Consider the following 22,788-nt stretch of genomic DNA (forward strand, 5'->3'; position numbering starts at 1 on the left):
ACACACACACACACACACACACACACACACACACACACACACACACACACACACACACACACACACACACACACACACACACACACACACACACACACACACACACACACACACACACACACACACACACACACACACACACTGCCCTGGCTGAGTACAGTCTGTCTACACTCAGCCACGTCACCCACACAAAATGCACACAGATTGTACTGGCAAGGCAGCGTGTTCAAAGTACAAAGAAAACTCTCTCAGTTCAGCTGTCTAGCTTGTTTACCAGAAATACTACATTCACCAAGACTTATCATCCCTGGCCCTGAACTTCTCACCCAATTATCCTCTTCCCATTATTGTGGGTCCTTACAAATCAATGATCAGCCTGACTACTCTTTGTCATTTGCTGCAGTTTTGATATATTACCATCGGAAACAAACAAATAGAGTGGAATAATAAACTCTAAAAGTGAAAATGATACAAAATAGGATACAGAATGACTTATAAGAGTACTTAAATGTAGGCATTATTGGATAATCTTGGTCCCTCAAACAAACTGACTGGAGATCGTTCTACTCTCTGGTCTAGTAGTTGACAGGCTGCAGGCTGCCCAGGCCCTGTTAGCTCTCTGGTGGACAGATGGTCATCCCAACTCAGTGGTGCTACCGCAACCGTTATTGCAGCCAGCCACTCTGAGTGAAATATACCCTGGCATATGGGCCAGCATGGCGGGGAGGGTCCTGGCAGAGGGCCCACTGGAGGCCCAGCAGACAGGATAGGGCCCTGTGCTCGTTTGCCTGAGAGCATCCAACTTCACCATGGTGTTGGCAACTTACTAAGACAAAAGCTTCCCTCCTTCAGAATTTTATCGTTATAGGTGTTCAGACCCAACTGGGTCATGATGAAATCTATAATAGGATCATTAAGAAGCCAGGTTAACTTAAGTACAAATAGAACAGCATTGAAGGTATTAGAGAAATGTTTTTGTGCCAAGCTAGCACATTTAGTTCCTTGGGAGTTGTGGGAACGTAGGCTTTTGGTTTCCCATTGGTTCTGGGAACAAAGCCATATGTTTCCTAAACATTAAAACTGAACGTTTTTTAAACGTTCTGAGAATGGAAGTTAATATTTTGTCTGTTCTGGGAACATACATTTTTAAGTTGCTATGAGGTTCTCAGAATGTTTTACTATGGTTCCCTGAAAGTTTTCCTGGGGTTTTAATAATGTTTTGAGAGTGGAAATTCTAGTTCATTTGAAGATAATTAAATAACGTTCTGAGAACATGTTTCAATAAGACTTTTAACAACACTGCTGGTTTAACTGTTTTCAACTCCAAGCACAGAAACACATTTATTTCCCTAAGCATTAATCATGCAAACACATTTATTTTTTATTGTGGCACGGCATCAGTGAGAGGTAAACCTATGATCTTCTGTTCTCAATCCATGGAATTAGTCCACTGAGCCACCAGGAAGGATCTAGAATGCCATGTTTTTTTAAACTCAAAAAAGCTGTTCATTTCAGTCTACTCAAACATACCCCATTTAAAAGGAAACGAGCACTCATTAAGATCAGGTGTAGTTAATTAGTGGCCTTGGCCAACACACCTGAACACTCTCTTAACAAGATAGAGGATAGAGAGAGTTTTGTTGATGCAGAGAACGGAACGTACAGTGTCTTCACAAAGTATTCACACGGTGAATCACACCTCTTGACTTTTTCCAAATGTTGTTGTGTTACAGGCTGAATTTAAAATTGATTAAATTGAGATTTTGTGTCACTGGCCTACACACAATACCACATAATGTGAAAGTTGAATTATGGTTTTGGACATTTTTACAAATGAATAAAAAATGAAAAGCTGAAATGTCTTGAGTTAAGAAGTATTCAACCCCTTTGTAATAGCAGTCTAAATAAATTCAAAGTATACATTTGCTTAACAAGTCACATAATAAGTTGCATTGACTCACTTCGTGTGCAATATTAGGTGTTTAACATTATTTTTGAATGACTTCCTCATCTCTATACCCCACACATACAATTACTTGTAAGGTCATTTCAACACAGATTCAACCACAAAGATTAGGGATGTTTTCCAATGCCTCGCAAAGAAGGGCACCTATTGGTAGACAGGCAAAAACAAACAAACAAACAGACATAGAGTATCCCCTTGAGCATGGTGAAGTTATTAATTACAATTTGTATGGTGTATCAATACACCCAGTCACTACAAAGACAGATGAGTCCTTCCTAACTCAGTTGCTGAAGAGGAAGGAAACCGCTCAGGGATTTCACCATGAGGCAAATGGTGACTTTAAAACAGTTACAGACTATAATGACTGGATAGGAGAACTTTGAGGATGGATCAACAACATTGTAGTTACTCCACAATACTAATCTAAATTACATAGTGAAAAAAGAAAGACTGTACAGAATAAAACATTACAAAACATGCATCATGTTTGCAATAAGGCACTAAAGTAGAACTGCAAAAAATGTGGCTAAGAAATGAACTGTCCTGACTACAAAGTGTTATGTTTGGGGCAAATCCAACACAACACATCACTGAGTACCACTCTTAATATTTTCAAGTATGGTGGTGGCTGCATCATGTTATTGGTATGCTTGTCATCGTCAAGGACTAGGGAGTTTTTGAGGATAAAAATAAATAGAATAGAGCTAAGCACAGGTCAAATCCTAGAGGAAAACCTGGTTCAGTCTGCTTTTGAACAGACACTCTGTGTCACGTCCTAACCTTAGTTCCTTTTTTATGTCTCTGTTTTAGTTTGGTCAGGGCGTGAGTTGGGGTGGGCATTCTATGTTGTTTTTCTATGTTTTCCATTTCTGTGTTTGGCCTGGTATGGTTCTGAATCAGAGGCAGCTGTCGATCGTTGTCCCTGATTGAGAATCATACTTAGGTAGCCTGTTTTCCCCATTTTGGTTGTCAGTCATTGCTTTCTGTTTTGTGAGTATTCCTTACAGAACTGTTTCGTTTTCATTCTTGCTCTTTGTTATTTTTGTCATTTCAGTGTTCAGTTTATTTTGTTTATTAAAATGAACACTTACCACGCTGCACCTTGGTCCTCTTCTCCTTCACCAGACGAAAACCGTTACAGAATCATCTACCACAACCAGACCAAGCAGCATGGTAACCAGGAGCAGAGGGTTCTGGACTCCTGGACATGGGAGGAGATTTTGGACGGTAGGGAACCCTGGGCACAGGCTGGGAAATATTGCTGCCACCAGGAAGAGCTGGAGGCAGCCAAAGCCGAGCGGCGGCATTATGAGGAGCTAGCATGGCAGCTAGCTGGGGGGGTCACATGGGGAGTGTGGCTAAGTCAGGCAGGAGACCTGAGCCAACTCCCCGTGCTAACCGTGGAGAGAGGTGGACCGGGCAGGCACCGTGTTATGCCGTAAGGCACACGGTGTCCCCAGTGCACAGGCATAGCCCGGTGCGCTACATCGCAGCGCCTCGTATCGGCCGGGCTAGAGTGGGCATCGAGCCAGGAGAAATGAGGCCGGCTCAGCGCATCTAGTCTCCAGTGCGTCTCCTCGGCCCGGGGTATATGGCACCAGCCCTACGCACGGTGTCCCCGGTTCGCCAGCACAGCCCAGTGCGGTCTGTTCCACCCTGCCGCACTTACCGGGCTACGGGGAGTATCCAGCCAGGACAGGTTGTGCAGACTCGGTGCTCGAGACCTCCAGTGCACCTCCACGGTCCTGTCACGCACCAGGCTGTCTCTCCGTCTCTCTGAGAATCATACTTAGGTAGCCTGTTTTCCCCATTTTGGTTGTGGGTGATTGTTTTCTGTTTTGTGATTATTCCTTACAGAACTGTTTCGTTTTCATTCTCACTCTTTATTATTTTTTTCATTTCAGTGTTTAGTTTATTTTGTTTATTAAAATGAACACTTACCACCTTGGTCCTCTTCTCCTTCACCAGACGAAAACCGTTACACTCTGAGACAAATTCACCTTTCAGCAGGACAATAACCTAAAACACAAGGCCAAATATACACTGGAGTTGTTTACCAATATGACAGTGAATGTTCCTGAGTGGCCTAGTTACAGTTTTGACTTAAATCGTCTTGAAAATCTATGTCAAGACTTGAAAATGGCTGTCTAGCTATGATCAACAGCCAACTTGACAGAGCTTGAAGAATTAAAAAAATAATAATGTTAAAATATTGTATAATCCAGGTGTGCAAAGCTCTTCGAGACTCACCTAGATATACTTCCAGCTGTAATCGGTGCCAAAGGTGATTCTAACATGTATTGGCTCAAGGGTGTGGATCCGGATGTTAATTACATATTTCTTTATTTTATTTTCAATATATTTGCGACAATTTCTAAAAGCATGTTTTCACTTTGTCATTATGGGGTATTGTGTGTAGATGGGTGAGAGAAAAAATATACAGTGAACAAAAATATAAAACGCAATGTGCAACAATTTCAAAGATTTTACTGAGTTCTAGTTCATATAAGGAAATCAGTGAATTGAAATATATTACAGATAGGCATCTGTTGGTCACAGAAACCTTTTAAAAAATTAGGGGCGTCTGGATCAGACAATCAGTCAGTCAGTATCTGGTGTGACCACCATTTGCCTCATGCAGTGCGACACATTTCCTTCGCATAGAGTTGATCAGGCTGTTGTTTCTGGCCTTTGGAATGTTGTCCCACTCCTCTTCAATGTCTGTGCGAAGTTGCTGGATATTGGTGAGAACTGAAACACGCTGTCGATTCAGAACATCCCAAACATGCTCAATGGGTGACATGTCTGGTGAGTATGCAGGCCATGGAAGAACTGGGACATGTTCTGCTTTCAGGAATTGTGTACTGATCCTTGCGACATGGGACCGTGCATTACCATACTGAAACATGAGGTGATGGCGGTGGATGAATGGCACGACAATGGGCCTCAGGATCTCGTCACGGTATCTCTGTGCATTCAAATTGCCATCGATAAAATGCAATTGTGTTCATTGTCCGTAGCTTATGTCTGGTCATACCATAACCCCACCGCCACTGCACTCTGTTCACAACATTGACAACAGCAAACCGCTCGCCCACACGATGCCATACTAGACTGGCGGTTCTGGGCTGGCGTGGTTACACATGATCTGCGGTTGTGAGGCTGGTTGGACGTACTGCCAAATTCTCTAAAACGACGTTGGTAGAGAAATTAACATTGCATTATCTCGCAACATGTCTGGTGGACATTCCTGCAATCAGCATGCCAATCGTACACTCCCTCAAAACTTGAGACATCTGTGGCATTGTGTTGTGTGACAGAACTGCAAATTTTAGAGTGGCATTTTATTGTCCCCAGCACAAGGTGCACCTCTGTAATGATCATGCTGTTTAATCAGCTTCTTGATATGCCACACCTGTCAGATAGAGGGATTATCATGGCAAAGGAGAAATGCTCAGTAACAGGGATGTAAACAAATTTGTGTACAAAATTAGAGAGAAATTAGCTTTTGGTGTGTATGGAACATTTCTGTGATCTTTTATTTCAGCTCATGAAACATATGACTGAACACTTTACATGTAGTGCATGTACTTTTGTTCAGTATATTTAATCCATTTTTAATTCAGGCTGTAATAAAACAAATCTGAAATAAATCAAGGGGTATGAATACTTTCTGAAAGTTTTCTGACCGTTACTAAAGTTTTCTTGTGGTTTTTATGGGATATTTTCTTAATGTGACTTTAAATAGAACCATAAGACTTTAAACATGACTTTAAATAGAACCATAAGGAAACGTTATGCTGAAGTACTGAAATTCTCAAAGAAGAACATTGTTTCTTAATGTTCTCTGAACAATTTGAGGACATTCCCAATTTCAAACCAGTTGGAATGTCATGCCCTGACCATAGAGAGTTTTTTATTCTCTATGTTGGTTAGGTCGGGGTGTGATTAGGGTGGGTCATCTAGGTGATTATATTTCTATGTTGGCCTGGTATGGTTCCCAATCAGAGGCAGCTGTTTATCGTTGTCTCTGATTGGGGATCATATTTAGGCAGCCATTTCCCCTTTGTGCTTTGTGGGATCTTGTCTAGGTATAGTTGCTAAAATGTACATAGGTATCAAAAGTATTTTTTTAAATTGAGTACTTTTCCCACCACTAGTTACAATCAGTATCAGAATGGTAATAAACTGGTCTTATGTACAGATCTAAAACTAAAAGCATTGTATTTGGTTCAAAACATTCTCTAAGACCTAAACCTCAACTGGAGTTGTGTATAAAGTGTGTGACCATTGAGCATGTTGAGGAAGATAAACTCCTAGGTATAACATTGGATGATCAATTATCATGGGCAAGTTATATTGACACAGTTGTTGTGAAGATGGAGAGGGGTATGTCTGTTATAAAAATATGTTCTGTGATTTCGACAGAAATCACCTGTACTTGTGGTTCCGGCTCTGGTCTTCTCCCATCTTGATTACTGCCCTGTAATATGGTCAAGTGCAGCAAAGAAAGACCTAGCAAAGCTGCAGCTGGCTGAAAACAGAGCAGCATGCCTTGCCCTTAACTGCACATACAGAACTGAAATCAACAACATGCATACCAGTCAGGTCAACGAGAGATTAACTGTTCTCTTCTAGTTTTTATGAGAAATATTATTGTGATGACAATTCCAGATTGTCTGCATAATCAAATAACATTCAACTCAGACACCCATACATACCCCACAAGACATGCCACCAGGGGTCTCTCTTCACAGTCCCCAAGTCCAAACAAATTCACGGCAACGCACAGTATTATACAGAGCCATAATTGCATGGAACTCCCTTCCATCTCCAATTACTCAAGCAAACAGCAAAATTACCTTTAAAAACGGATTAAATAACACCTCATGGAATGGCAGGATACACAAACACAGGCACACACACTCTAACACACACACACACACACACACACACACACACACACACACACACACACACACACACACACACACACACACACACACACACACACACACACACACACACACACACACACACACACACACACACACACACACACACACAAACACAGGCACACACACTCTAACACACACACACACTCTAACACACACACACACACACACACACACACACACACACACACACACACACACACACACACACACACACACACACACACACACACACACACACACACACACACACACACACACACACACACACACACACATATCATCGTTGTTGTTGTATTGTTTGTATTTTTTGTTGTTGTTGTATTGTTTGTATTTTGTGTTGCTGTATTGTGTGTATATCGTATTTTACATTTAAATGACTGTCCTTGTCTATCCGTGTTCTGTTACTTGTCATGTTTTGTGTTTTTTTTTGTGGACCCTAGGAAGAGTAGCTGATGCTTCTGCAAAAGCTAATGGTTATCCAAATAAAATAAAATAAACACATAGGGTTAGGGTATGGACATCCCAATATCACGGAGAGCACTAACCAAATGAATATACAGAATAATTTCAGTTGAATAACTCATTCTGAATACTTCCTTTGGAATGCATGGGGGTTTGGTCTCTCACAGCAAACCAGAGTAGTAGATGAGCCTAGCAACAGCAGTTATCCGCCAATAGCAGCGCGATGAAGAGCTGGGAGGGGTTTGGTGCGCGGTCCTCATTCACTCATGGAGCTCTGCGCGCGCCGGGGCAGACCTGAGTCACAAACTCTTCTTCAATGTTTCTAGTGTAAATTGTCTATGAAGGAAATAAACCAGGTAATGTTTTACATGAGAAAAAAAGGTCAATAATTAGCATGTCATAGAATTAATTATTTATTAAAGATTCACTCACTCATAACGTTTATAAACATTTGAACATGTAGGCTAATTGGCAGATGTATCATACAACAGAACTACTTAGTGGGTGGCTAAGTTATATGTTGCAAAGCTGTCATGATTATTTTTGGGGGGTAAATAGATGTTTGGCTCCGCCTTGTAAGACGACAGGAAGCGCCTCCACTACCAAGTGATTTGCCTGTTTTAAGAAAAGTGAAGAAAGGCCGAAGTTAAATCGAAGGATTTGATCGAAGACATCCGCAAGTTTAGTGTGAAATCTATGTGCGACCTACCTCGAATGTGGTTTGATACTAAAGAACCAAGTGAAAAACATGTTTTCGTTCATGCACTAAATGTAGCAGTATAGCCAGTTAACGATAACGAAAACGTCAAGAAACGTGGTAAGTAGCTTATTGGATCCAATTTAGTTAAAACACTGTTCACTTCATCTTGTAAATATGTTTAAAAACCTGATGTCGCTAGTTGCACTAGTGTCAGATCATAGGCCCTGACCACACAAGTTCTGCACAACTTGGTGCATGGATTTCCTATAGCCTCTACAAATGTTTGCCATGCCAAAGATAAGTGTGGAACCATGATTTAACATTAAATATTTTTTGGCACGTCTTAAACTGCGTTTAAGAGTTATTGTGGCATATCGATGATGTGTTTACTGATTTAATTAACAAAATCAGTTATGGAGGAATCACACGTCCCGGGGGGGGCTTAAGTTTTTTGCCTTATGCCACAAGTTCTGTCCAATATTTTGCTAGCGTTACCTACTTTTGCTTGCTTAGAAGTTTATTCTGGTGATAAAATACAAGGACAATTACATATTACATGATGGTTATTACCATTGTATATGGACATAGGTAAATTAACAATGAAAGTTGTCCAACCTTTTGTTTTCTTGGGTAGAATATAGAGCCACATTAGGAAATATTTCAGATGTATTTGATGTACCATTGTTTGGACCATTTTAAATATAGAAAAAATACCAATTTGTTATATGTCCCTTCCTGGCCTGGTTGTCAACCAGGAGACTACCCATTGTATACTTGCTGGCTCTAGGAGTAGCTAAGGATGGCAACTTGGTAAAAACATTAAGGACTGGTTTCCCAGACCCAGATTAAACCTAGACATTATATATGGTGAATCTCTATTGAAATAGTGTTTTAGATTTCAGTTTCCATTTAACCCATCTAAACAGTAGGCTACAGTTCCTTTGACATGCCATAGGCCTATTTCAAGTCCCGTCTTGTGACTGTCGAATTTGTATAGCGCCTCACAATCATCAAACATAACATAGCCAGCCAGCACTGCTATCATCCTCTTTTAAAACTTAACCAAATATTTTCTAAACATTACTTTTCTGGCACTCCCTTTTCTTTATTTCAACTCTCATTTTGCAGCTTTTGTCTCATTGAGTTAAACTTCGAAAATTACCTTTTTGCCTCTGTGGAATTATATTAACTTTTTCTGCCCTTTCCCAAAATCATTATTTGGTGTAGGCAATTTGGTGTGTTTACAATTAAGCCATAACGTTTAGGCTTATGCACTAATACCAGATAGCCTAAAAATAATGACAGAAAAACCTACATTTAGCCTATATGAACTGCACAATAATTATACATTTGTGGGTTTAAGGTATTGTTTCTCTTCATACAACTCACCACCCACCCGCCCTTCAGCCACACAGTAGTGACCCTAAACCCGTCCACGAGTTATGAGTCAACTCGCGCATCACTAACACACACACAATCTTTCCTACAGCCTCTTCCACTCTGGAATGCAGAGGTTACCCCAGCTAATGAGGTCTAGTGCTCTAGAAGGTGAATGGTTGTTGGAGGGGTAATGAGCTGGACCTAAGACAGCTGGACCTCTATTTTGGAAAGCACGTGGCAGGGAGGGGAAAGTGTCTTCCTGTAGTAGAAGGACATTGTAGTCATACCGTACCTATTGTTCTCTTTCTGTCTGCCAGCCAGGCCATGGCCCAGGGCAGTGAGGTCCAGTACGAGCCGGTGGCAGAGATCGGAGGCGGTGCATACGGGACGGTGTACAAAGCTCGGGACCTGGAGAGCGGCCAGTTTGTAGCTCTGAAGAGCGTTCGCGTCCAGACGGACCAAGATGGCCTCCCTATCTCCACAGTCAGAGAGGTGGCCCTGCTGAAGAGACTGGAGCAGTTTGACCATCCCAACGTGGTCAAGTTAGAACACATTCATTCATTTAACCTTTATTTAAAGTGATAGTTCACACCAAAATCAAAGATTGTCAAATGTTTTCAGGCCAGGAAAGAGGTCTAGTTTTCAGATGAGTTCACGTTCCATGCAACTTTTGTGTAGATCTAGGTATAAGCCTCAACCCCATTTGGAATGTAAAGAGACTTCTTTCGAGGTCTGAAAACCAACACACCTACACACTAATAGGCCTTTGACGACCGATAAACACACATACTGGTTACATACTCTTGCTTTCAAATGTCAGTAGATTCATGTACATTTTGGGGTAGGTGCAACATAAGAAAGAACAATTCAAGTGTTTGAGGGGAAAAAGGTCTAACTGGTGTCTCCAAGTGGCCACACCTCTCCAAACTGTGCACAGTTCCTAAGTCATTTCAATGCACTTTTATTACTCAAGGAAAGAGCCTTTAACTATAAGGTGTTTTTTTTTAGCTCTCCTAGCTCTGCCATGAAGGAACTGAGGCAAGCACAATTTTTGTTTGGGAACACAGTCCTGCGTCTCCACCATCACACAATTACTGTTTACGCAATCCAAAATCGTTTTATTATAATTTTCAATCTGGGTCAGCTGGGCATCATTTGAAAACTTCTTGCCAAAATGACTAGCTAAGTAACAAAATACGACCATAGTGTTTCACAAGGTACTTCAGACAAACAAATTGTAATTTTGGTGCGTATGGAATGGAGTCATGAGTGCATTCAAGTGTGGGTTCCCGAGGCAAATTTTCTTCACAATACGACAAACAGCTTAATTCATGTCAGGATGACCCAGGGTATGACAAGTCATTCTTGTAAACGTTGATGCTGTAAATTACATGAGTTTTCAGATATGGAAATGTGAAGTGCACATTTGGACTGTGTGGTTTGCTTGTATGACCGGCCGGGATGTCCTTGTCCCATCACGCTCCAGCGACTCGTGGGGGGCCGGGCGCATGCACGCTGACACAGTTGCAAGCGTTACGGTGTTTCCTCCGACACATTGGTACAGCTGGCTTCTGGGTTAAGCGAGCAGTTTGTCAAGAAGCAGTGTTGCTTAGCAGGGTCATTTTCCGGAGGACGCATGGCTCTCAACCTTTGCCTCTCCAGAGTCTGTACGGGAGTTGCAGCCATGGGACAATACTGTAACTACTAATTGGATATCATGAAAAAGGGAAAGAAAAAAAAGTACTTTAAAAAGGGAATGAATCCCATAAAGTAATCAACACACCCATACATGTAAATTGTTCCTCTCCACCAATAGCGCCTTTGAACTGCATAAACATGCACAAACACATTAACACAGTCACAAACGCTCTCAATCACACAGTCGGTGTTGGTTTTGTTGTGACTTGTAGCCTGAGACTTCAGTTGTTTTGACCTGATCACCTGTATCCTACAACCCTCCGCCCACATAGCCACAGAACTGGGTAATGCTTAAGGACTGACTGGTATGTTTTGATAAGTAGGTTCTATAAAGGTTATTAGCTAGCGACGGACTCACCATGGCATGCCTCTCATTCAGATTATGATGAATGACCATAAACTTGTCTGTTTGACTGTGTATTAAGAGCGATCCCACACATGGTATGTGTGCTGCTGTCAGGTGCTTGGATTTTAACCTGCACCACAATAATGACTAATCTCTGAGAAGGCATGGCAGCTGAAATGTTACCTGAACTGTAGTGCAGGTTAAATTAAATCCCTTGAGAGCAGCACACACAATGGGCTTGCTCTCTATCTAGTGTTGTGGCAGGCCCAGCACTAGTGTGAAAGTTAGGGATGTGTGCATATCACACATCAGTACATCAGGCTCATGGGCGTGTGTGTTCTGTGTTTGTGTGTACGTCAGGCTCATGGACGTGTTTGTGTGTACGTCAGGCCCATGGGCGTGTGTGTTCTGTGTTTGTGTGTACATCAGGCTCATGGGCGTATGTGTTCTGTGTTTGTGTGTACATCAGGCTCATGGGCGTGTGTGTTCTGTGTTTGTGTGTACTTCAGGCTCATGGGCGTGTGTGTTCTGTGTTTGTGTGTACGTCAGGCCCATGGGCGTATGTGTTCTGTGTTTGTGTGTACATCAGGCTCATGGGCGTGTGTGTTCTGTGTTTGTGTGTACTTCAGGCTCATGGGCGTGTGTGGTCTGTGTTTGTGTGTACGTCAGGCTCATGGGCGTGTGTGTTCTGTGTTTGTGTGTATGTCAGGCTCATGGGCGTGTGTGTTCTGTGTTTGTGTGTACGTCAGGCTCATGGGCGTGTGTGTTCTGTGTTTGTGTGTACGTCAGGCTCATGGACGTGTGTGTTCTGTGTTTGTGTGTCCGTCAGGCTCATGGACGTGTGTGCCACCCTGAGGACGGATCAGGAGACTAAAGTCACCCTGGTGTTTGAGCACGTGGACCAGGACCTTAAGACCTACCTAGAGAAGGCCCCTGCCCCAGGACTGCCCCCCAGCCGCATCCAAGTAAGAATCCCCCTCAGTTCCCCGTTAGCCATGTAAAATATAACCTATTAGGTCTCCGTAAACCATGTGAAATATAACCTATTAGGTCCCCGTAAAACCATGTTAAATATAACCTATTAGGTCCCCGTAAAACCATGTTAAATATAACCTATTAGGTCTCCGTAAAACCATGTTAAATATAACCTATTAGGTCCCCGTAAAACCATGTTAAATATAACCTATTAGGTCTCCGTAAACCATGTTAAATATAACCTATTAGGTCTCCGTAAACCATGTTAAATATAACCTATTAGGTCCCCGTAAAACCATGTTAAATATAACCTATTAGGTCTCCGTAAACCATGTTAAATATAACCTATTAGGTCCCCGTAAAACCATGTTAAATATAACCTATTAGGTCTCCGTAAACCATGTTAAATATAACCTATTAGGTCCCCGTAAAACCATGTTAAATATAACCTATTAGGTCTCCGTAAAACCATGTTAAATATAACCTATTAGGTCTCCATAAACCATGTTAAATATAACCTATTAGGTCCCCGTAAACCATGTTAAATATAACCTATTAGGTCTCCGTAAACCATGTTAAATATAACCTATTAGGTCCCCGTAAAACCATGTTAAATATAACCTATTAGGTCTCCGTAAACCATGTTAAATATAACCTATTAGGTCCCCGTAAAACCATGTTAAATACACTACATGACCAAAAGGAAAGGGCCTTCCCCAAACTAGAAAGTTGGAAGCACATAATCGTCTAGAATGTCATTGTATGCTGTAGCGTTAAGATTGACCTTTACTGGAACTAAGGGGCCGACCCATGAAAAACAGCCCCAGACCATTATTCCTCCTCCAACAAACTTTACATTTGGCACTATGCATTCGGGCAGGTAGCGTTCTCCTGGCATTCGCCAAACCCATATTCGTCCGTCGGACTGCAAGATGGTGAAGCGTGATTCATCACTCCAGAGAACGTGTTTCAACTGCTCCAGAGTCCAATGGCGGCGAGCTTTACACCAGTCCAGCCAACGCTTGGCATTGCGCATGGTGATCTTAGACTTGTGTGCGGCTGCTTGGCCATGGAAACCCATTTCATGCAGCTCTAGACGAACATTTATTGTACTGACGTTGCATCCAGAGGCAGTTTGGATTGGAACTCGGTAGGAAGTGTTACAAACAAGGATATGTTTTTTTTTTTACGTGCTACGCACTTAATCACTCACCGGTCCCATTCGGTGAGCTTGTGTGGCCTTCCACTTTGCGGCTGAGCCGTTGTTGCTCCTAAACGTTTCCACTTTACAATAACAGCACTTACAGTTGACCTGGGCAGAAATTTGACGAACTGACTTGTTGGAAAGGTGGCATTCTAAGATAATGCCAAGTTGAAAGTTACTGAGCTTTTCAGTAAGGCCATTGTACTGCCAATGTTTGTATATGGAGATTGCATGAAATAGTGGAATCCACTATTTTGAAGGGGTGTCCACATACTTTTGTATATATAGTGTTTAACATATTAGGTCATGTTTTTATTTTTATTTTTTATTTCACCTTTATTTAACCAGGTAGGAAAGTTGAGAACAAGTTCTCATTTACAACTGCGACCTGGCCAAGATAAAGCATAGCAGTGTGAACTGACAACAGAGTTACACATGGAGTAAACAATAAACAAGTCAATAACACAGTAGCAAAAAATAGTCTTTATACATTGTGTGCAAAAGGCATGAGGAGGTAGGCGAATAATTACAATTTAGCAGATTAACACTGGCGTGATAAAAGATCAAATGGTCATGTACAGGTAGAGATATTGGTGTGCAAAAGAGCAGAAAAGTAAATCAATAAAAACAGTATGGGGATGAGGTAGGTAAATTGGGTGGGCTATTTACCGATGGACTATGTACAGCTGCAGCGATTGGTTAGCTGCTCAGATAGCAGATGTTTAAAGTTGGTGAGGGAGATAAAAGTCTCCAACTTCAGCGATTTTTGCAATTCGTTCCAGTCACAGGCAGCAGAGAACTGGAAGGAAAGGCGGCCAAATGAGGTGTTGGCTTTAGGGATGATCAGTGAGATACACCTGCTGGAGCGCGTGCTACAAGTGGGTGTTGCAATCGTGACCAGTGTACTGAGATAAGGTGGGACTTTACCTAGCATGGACTTGTAGATGACCTGGAGCCAGTGGGTCTGGCGACGAATATGTAGCGAGGACCAGCCGACTAGAGCATACAGGTCGCAGTGGTGGGTGGTATAAGGTGCTTTAGTAACAAAACGGATGGCACTGTGATAAACTGCATCCAGTTTGCGGAGTAGAGTATTGGAAGCTATTTTGTAGATGACATTGCCGAAGTCTAGGATCGGTAGGATAGTCAGTTTCACTAGGGTAAGTTTGGCGGCGTGAGTGAAGGAGGCTTTGTTGCGGAATAGAAAGCCGACTCTAGATTTGATTTTAGATTGGAGATGTTTGATATGAGTCTGGAAGGAGAGTTTGCAGTCTAGCCAGACACCTAGGTACTTATAAATATCCACATATTGTAGGTTGGAACCATCCAGGGTGGTGATGCTAGTCGGGCATGCGGGTGCAGGCAGTGAACGGTTGAAAAGCATGCATTTGGTTTTACTATCGTTTAAGAGCAGTTGGAGGCCACAGAAGGAGTGTTGTATGGCATTGAAGCTTGTTTGGAGGTTAGATAGCACAGTGTCCAAGGACGGGCCAGTAGTATACAGAATGGTGTCGTCTGCATGTAAACCATGTTAGAGGTAGTCCACCCAACACTATACACTTGCATGATCTTCCACCTACTTTGGCTGTTGTCAGTTGACCAAGACTGTCCCTGCTCTTTGCCTCCACACACCTGCAGTGTTTGGTAATCAGAAGCGTTTGGATAGTAGTACTAGACCTCCAATAGTTGAAGTAGAACTTCTGCCACATTGCTAACGAAGCGGTAAGGTATAGGGGCCAGGGACTGAAATGGAACCAGGCCTAGGGCTGTTAGTGACCATTTTACCGACAGTCACGAGGCATGACCGCAGTCAAATTCCACGTGACCGTTTAGTCACGTTAACTAGGCTTCTCCAAGCTCTAATGCTGCTGTTGTCATTAGTAGTCTAGCAAACTTGCTAACTGCCTGGTACTCAGCACTCTATTGTCCCTCTAATCACTCTGACATCAATGAAATCAAAAATCGAATCAAACACTTTGAGAGCCCATGAGCTCATATTGAGCAACGTTTCTATAGGCTATGGAAATGCGTGCAAAACGAGTTTTGATGGCCTTAATTAAAATTAGGAGGATCCCATCAGGTCTCTATAGGCTCGCCCTACTATATTTATTTCTCAACTTTCCTAATATTAAGCACATTGCTTTGCTTTACAACAGGAGTATAGCCTACCTGGCTGGCATGAAAATGAACCACAGGAAAAGCGTCCTCCATTCACTATTTAAGTGTATAGATGACATGTTATTTATTTGTTGTCCCTGTTCCGAGACGGGTGCATGATAATGGTCCATTCTAAATCAAAACCAATTTCACACATATTATTTAGTATTTGTAAAGACAATATTTAATCAACAATGGTCTGTTGAGTGACAATATTAGCCTATCACTTGTGAATGATGCCCAGCTTGTGTGCAGTAAGGCAGAAAATGGGGCATGCCTTCTTTTGCGACTTTTTCAAATCATAGTCCCACACTTCATATAGCCTAGCCCATCTGCCTGTATGTTTTAATAAGGTTTGTATCACAACTCATACAGCCTAGCCCATCGGCCTGTATGTTTTAATAAGGTTTGTATCACAACTCATATAGCCTAGCCCATCGGCCTGTATGTTTTGATAAGGTTTGTATCACAACTGTATCACAATTAGATTTGATTTTGATTTGACAACTAAAGTGGCCAGATAACTACTTAAAATTAAGCACATTAATCCACTGATGAATAGATAAGGTCAACTTTTGTACTATGGGGGTTAGTAGATTGACATAGGCTAGTGGTTTTGTTGTTCGTTAGGCCGACTCATCTTGTTGGCTGACGAAAGGGAAATGTGGACAGTTCTAACATCTCAGAATTTGATAAGAAGGAAGCGTGCACTTCCATCCCTGATGTATGTCTTCACTTGCCTACTTCGGAGCTGAGATAGATGCCTGTGAGAAGAACCCGATCGATCATGTGACGGGTATTGGCTAATTAGAATTGCGAATTGCGATATCTGAGAGAGCCATGAGTGTGAGGTGCTTCGGAACACTCAGCCGGGAGAAGGGAATAAAAATTATTATATTCAGCCCAAGGGCACAACAGCCACTAGTCACAAAAAGCATGGATTTCTTTAGGGGTCATTACGGCCACACTAGGGGGATGCCGCCAGGAAATTCGAGGCATTGTCAAGTGCTTTTCAAATTGTGAATGAGAGACGGATGAAGTGTGCACAGCCTGTGCAGGAAACAAAGCAGAGCTCATGCCTTTCATGAAACTTTTTTCAAATCATCATGAGTCGCATCATGCAGCCAACAAAAGTTGCATAAATAACTCTGAAATTAAGCATATAGGGGGACCTGTTTCTTAACTGCTCAACACAGAATAGCTTCATGTGGCACTCCCTCAGAAATCTTTTGGAGAAAACATAATTTCTATCTTATTCAGCAATATTCAAATGTATTATTCATACTATAAAATAATGCCACGAAATTCTAATCAAATCTTGTCTGCTAAATGAACTAGTGTAGCCCACAGCCATAGGGCTGACGTCTAAGGCACTGCATCTCAGTGCTAGAGGCATCTCTATAGACACCCCGGTTCAAACCCAGGCTGCATCACAACCGGCCATGATTGGGAGTATATGGTGGCGCACAATTGGCCCAGCGTCTTCTGGGTGTGGCCGGTTTAGGACGTCATTGTAAATATGAGTTTGTTCTTAACTGACTTGCCTAGTTAAATAAATAAAAATGATAGCCAGATCAGGGCCTAACATAAGGACAACTCAGAGTATGCTATTCTGTTCTTCTGAAGTAGATTACATGTTCTTCATATCATGTTTCTTTAGACCCATCTAAAATATGTAATGGATTTATTGTGATAGTGTAGGTTATATTACATGGATTTATTAGACTTTTTAAAATGTAGATGTTCCAAAGGTCTGCATCAATGGCTGGTACACTATGCGTGGAAGCTAGGAGTTGCTAAGTGTGTTTGTTATTTAACTGTCAGTTACCGTGAGACCGGCAGTTGACAATCACCGTCTGACAGAATTTCATGACCGCCACAGCCCTATCCAGGCCTGTTTGCACACAGGACCAGCTGTACAGTCAGTATAGGTTTCCCTCTCATTCTACCTGGCTGGTTGTGATGGAAGACTGTTCAGTGGGTCGAGCAAGGTACGCAGGTTAAATGTGTCCCCCTGTGTGTGTTAGGACCTGATGCGTCAGTTGCTGTGTGGCCTGGCATTCCTCCACTCGAACCGCGTGGTGCACCGGGACCTGAAGCCAGAGAACATCCTGGTCACCAGCCGTGGTCAGGTGAAGCTGGCCGACTTTGGACTGGCAAGGATCTACAGCTACCACATGGCCCTCACTCCTGTGGTAGGAAGACACACACTATGGTTGAGCATTGAAGGAGTCTCTGTGCATTCACCATAATGCTTACTTATGGATAAGAGCGTCTGCTAAATGACTTAAATGTAATGTTTTACACTTGGCATAAATACTCATATGCATTCATACTTCTCTCTCATCCTACTCATATCAAATCAAATGCATTTTTTATTCTTGTGGCAACTCTTGGGGAACTGGGGAGGGGGGGGGGTCTTGGAGGGCTGGCGTTTGGGAGCTTGGGTTGAGGGATCGCTGGTTCGGGTCCTCGTTTTTGACCTTGTGGGAGATCTGTTGACGTGCACTTGAGCAGGACGTTGACCCTGGTTGCATCACTAATGTGATGTAGTTGTTGAGCGGCTTCACTGCAAGTATATTGTGTGTTTTAAATATTCAATTAAAAAAATGTATTTGTCATGTGCCAAATACAACAGGGTAGACTTTATGGTGAAATGCTTACTTATGAGCCCTTTCCCAACAATGCAGAGTTAGACAGTATTTTTGTGTGTGCAAAAAATGAAAGGATATAGTAGCACAAAAAAACAACGAGGCTATATACAAAGAGTATAAGTACTGATTCAATGTGCAGGGGAGGAAGTTGTGGTAATCTGTACATGTAGGTAGGGGTAAAAGTGACTAGGCAATCAGGATAGACAAACAGGATGAATCCCTGAAAAAATTCCAGTCTTTGCTAGAGAAACAGTCCTGTAGCTTAGCATCCGTTTCATCGCACCACTTCCGTATTGAGCTCGTCAAAGGTACTTCCTGTTTGAGTTTTTGCTTTTAAGCAGGAATCAGGAGGATAGACTTCTGGTCAGATTTGCCAAATGGATGGTGTGGGAGGGCTTTGTATGTGTCTCTGTGTGGAGTAAAGGTGATCTAGAGTGTTTTGTTTTGCGTCTGATTGCACATGTGACATGCTGGTATAAATTCGGTATGGCAGATTTCAGTTTCATGCATTAAAATGAATATGCATTCATAATACTACCAACTCTCGCCTCCACGACTCTCAGGTGGTGACTCTGTGGTACAGGCCTCCTGAGGTCCTGCTCCAGTCCACCTACGCCACGCCTGTGGACATCTGGAGCACGGGCTGCATCTTTGCTGAGATGTTCCGACGCAAGTGAGTGGTCAGGGCTTGTGAAGGCTTATTTGATGTACTGGGAAATACCTGTATTTATCTTTTGAGACTCGTAATGTACAATGAGTGTTCAAAACATTAAGAACACCTTCCTAATATTGAGTTGCACCACCACCCCCCTGACCTCAGAACAGACTCAATTGGTCAGAGCATGGAGCGTATCGAAAGCGTTCCACAGGGATGCTGGCCCATGTTGACTCCAATGTGTCCCAATTATATAAAATTGGCTAGATGTCCAACAATGCTTGGTTAAGTAAAAAATAGAAAATACAAGTAACATAATTAAACAGCAGCAGTAAAATAACAAGCGAGGCTATATAAAGAGGGTACCGATACAGAGTCAATGTACTGTTACTGGCCCAACGCTCTAACCACTAGGGTACCCACCACCCCCTACCTGCCGCCCTTTTGTCCAGATGGGAAAGGGCAGTTTTGAGTTCAATAGGGATTACATCATCTGTGGATCCGTTGGGGCGGTATACAAATTGGAGTGGGTCTAGAGTTTCTGGGATAATGGTGTTGATGTGAGCATGACCAGTCTTTCAAAGCACTTCATGGCTACAGACGTGAGTGCTACGGGTCTGTAGTCATTTGGGCAGGTTACCTTCGATTTCTTGGGCACGAGAACTAGAGCCGGTGTAGTACGATTCGATCTTAGTCCTGTATTGGCGCTTTGCCTGTTTTTTGTTGTTCGTTGGCGGTCATAGCGGGATTTCTTATAGGATTCCGGGTTAGTCCCGCTCACTAAAAGCGGCAGCTCTAGCCTTTAGCTCAGTGCGGATGTTGCCTGTAATCCATGGCTTCTGGTTGGGGTATGAATTTAGGGTCACTGTGAGGACTACATCAGATGCACTTATTGATGAAGCCAGTGACTGTTGTGGTGTACTCCTCAATGCCATCGGAAGAATTCCGGAACATATTCCAGTCTGTGCTAGCAAAACAGTCCTGTAGTTTAGAATCTGCTTCATCTGACCACTTTCTTATTGACCAAGTCACTGGTGCTTCCTGCTTTAGTTTTTGCTTGACAGCAGAAATCAGGAGGATAGAATTATGGTCAGATTTGCCAAATGGAGGGAGAACTTTGTACACGTCTCTGTGTGTGGAATAAAGGTGGTCTAGCGCTGCGATGCAGTGCCTTTGACTCGCCACTCGGGAGGCCCTTAATCTGACATTCTAACATGATTCCCATTGGATTTATCGATAATATTCCACACGGCAAAGTAGACACTTATGGCCAGATGACCGAACGGGCACCCAGGGCACATGCCCCGGGGCCCCCTGATAGCACATGATAGCAGAAATGTGTAGAATTGCAGGAAATTGGACAAATTGTACACATTTTTGCTATCATATGCTATCTGGGGGCCCGCTGGAGGTCGGGGGCCCTGGATGCTATGCCATGGTTGCCCTTAGTTTGAAGATGTAATCCAGAAACAGGGGTTTTCTCCATCTCTTTAGCTATCATACTCTAATTCCACTGATTTCAAAACTATCCACCAGAAAGTGAAGATCAACACTTATGCAGCTCCACTACGTGATAGAAAAAAAAACTGTAACGACAGGATTACCAACAGACTTACCAGCTCAATTAGACAGAAGCCTTCTGTATGGCAGACCAATCTGAACTCCTCTCGGCATGTCCAGCCCACTCATTATCCCAGCCAATCATGGTTAGTGAGAAGGTTGTTCGCCTTTTTTGTGGCTTAACCAAATAGTCTCGTAATTTAACAATTGTATTCATATTTACAGATGGCATACACATTTGTTATTAAGGCACATGAAAGTTCACATGTTCCAGAAGGCATTTCTGCAAAAAAAAACACATTTTGATTTTAAAAAATACATTTTTGATCAAATGGCGCTCCTGTGAAGTAGTGACCCGCGACATATGCCTAGTTTCCTGAAACGAGTCACATATGGAGCAAGACAACCCCAATTTGTTTCTGGCTGTAGTCACTACAGTGTAGTGTGACCGAGCACTCATTTCTGTGATTATGCTGCCACCATGTAGTCAAATGGCAGTATAGCAGACTACTGCTGTGGCACTCAGGGATTCTTCTCTTATCATTATGGTCCCACACTAACGACCAGGCCACACCAGTCTACACAGAATGGTCAGCCAGGCCCCTGTAATCTCCCACAGACATGGCCATAGGTCAGTACAATAAAATGGGGACATTTGGGGGCATATAGACAGACGGTACTGCTTGTTTCACAGCTGGGGAAATTGGCCAACAGCACTTTAACCCAAATCCAAACTCTCTCACGTAGACCATTGTTCTGTGGAGACTCTGAAGTGGACCAACTGGGAAAGATATTCAAGTGAGTATGGGCTGGAATCTCTTTGTTTGTATCCCAAATGGCACCCTATATAGTGCACTTCTTTTGACAAGTGCCATTTGGGAAGTAACCGTCTTGTCACTTTGGATCAATCTTCTGTCAATTATTTCTGAAACGCTTGTCTGACTGGCTGGCTTGAACCTTCCTGTCTGCCATTCCACAGTGTGATTGGCCTGCCACCTGAGGAGGAGTGGCCTGCTGATGTCACCCTCTCACGACACAACTTCAGTCCTATCAGCCCCCGCCCAATCACCGACTACGCTCCAGAGATCAATAAACAGGGGACAGAGTTGCTGCTGGTGAGACTTCTTGGTTTTCTAACCAGCTGTGGAGGGTATTCAGTTTGAAAATAAACTTTTTGGTAGCGTTGAAATGCAAAATGGTAGAATTGTATAAACCAGTCCAGGATCCACTTGGGTTAGTGTGAATCCTGGCTAAAAGTGTATTATTTTATTATCCAGACCAATGCTTGTAAAAGCTATGATTAACGAAATAAAGTTATGGTGGTATAGAAGATAAGACAATTACAAGTAGGGTTTGTCCTGATTCACATTTGTAAACTCAAGTGTTCTGTTTTTCCCACAGAAAATGCTAACTTTTGACCCTCTAAGAAGAATCTCTGCCCTGAATGCTCTAGAACATCCTTACTTCCAGGAGAATGAGGAAGAAGTGACAAATGGTTGAAATGCAGTTAATGACATGGAAGGACGGTACCATGAGGAATGGTAACCCTGACTCCATTTGTGTAATTGACATTCAGTGCATTTCAGGCCAGGTTCCTGTTGTGGGTCCTTAAAAAAAAAAAAAAATCTTACTACACAAGCTAGTCACACCCAGTGGACCACCTGGAGAATGTAAGGCGAGAAGTGGGGTTTTAGGACCGTATGGATATGAACCTGAAGAGGGATTGACTCGTTCATTCCCCAAGTGAAATGTGCACCCATACATACAACACGGAATAACTGTCCTGAGTCATTAATATTATAGCTTAATGTATTTTTGTAAATTCACACATGAACACAGTAGCTAAGTGGCATTTGTTGAACAGGTTTACAGGCCAAATGTATTTTTCTGTACCAAGCATCCCTCCCAATGTATCAGTGTTGCAAAGACTAATAAAGCTGCTCCAATCTACTAACAGGCATTTAACTGTACATTTTATATCCCTTTTCAATTTCTAGGTTAATTCATGTCTTGTTTGCTTCTTTAATCTGAAATGACTTCAGATTCACAAATTCAGAAGTGAATGAAATGACT

At 42.5% G+C, this 22,788-nt stretch overlaps 1 protein-coding gene across 2 annotated transcripts; it reads left to right on the forward strand.

Moving 5' to 3' along the window:
* Nucleotides 1–7,616: 7,616 nt before the first annotated feature.
* Nucleotides 7,617–22,665, forward strand: LOC124031204 (cyclin-dependent kinase 4-like). Of its 2 annotated transcripts, none has more exons than XM_046342170.1 (8): nucleotides 7,617–7,742; nucleotides 9,784–10,008; nucleotides 12,340–12,475; nucleotides 17,874–18,041; nucleotides 19,064–19,173; nucleotides 21,463–21,513; nucleotides 21,695–21,830; nucleotides 22,117–22,665. In XM_046342170.1, the coding sequence occupies exons 2-8, from the start codon at nucleotides 9,791–9,793 to the stop codon at nucleotides 22,213–22,215; spliced, it is 918 nt and encodes a 305-aa protein (XP_046198126.1). In that variant the 5' UTR covers nucleotides 7,617–7,742; nucleotides 9,784–9,790; the 3' UTR covers nucleotides 22,216–22,665. The 2 variants fall into 2 exon arrangements, with proteins under 2 accessions (XP_046198126.1, XP_046198125.1); XM_046342169.1 differs by lacking the exon at nucleotides 7,617–7,742 and adding an exon at nucleotides 7,919–8,203.
* The last annotated feature ends 123 nt before the right edge of the window (nucleotides 22,666–22,788 follow it).

The sequence above is a fragment of the Oncorhynchus gorbuscha genome, linkage group LG03, assembly GCF_021184085.1.
Source record: "Oncorhynchus gorbuscha isolate QuinsamMale2020 ecotype Even-year linkage group LG03, OgorEven_v1.0, whole genome shotgun sequence".
In the NCBI taxonomy this organism is placed as follows: domain Eukaryota; kingdom Metazoa; phylum Chordata; class Actinopteri; order Salmoniformes; family Salmonidae; genus Oncorhynchus; species Oncorhynchus gorbuscha.

What these genes read in the sequence shown, in the direction of transcription:
- LOC124031204 (XM_046342170.1), top strand. Translation starts at nt 9,791, where the DNA reads ATGGCCCAGGGCAGTGAGGTCCAGTACGAGCCGGTGGCAGAGATCGGA. An exon ending in CAACTGGGAAAGATATTCAA is followed by an intron (nt 21,514 to 21,694) that starts GTGAGTATGGGC and finishes GCCATTCCACAG; the next exon opens with TGTGATTGGCCTGCCACCTG. An exon ending in AGGGGACAGAGTTGCTGCTG is followed by an intron (nt 21,831 to 22,116) that starts GTGAGACTTCTT and finishes TTTTTCCCACAG; the next exon opens with AAAATGCTAACTTTTGACCC.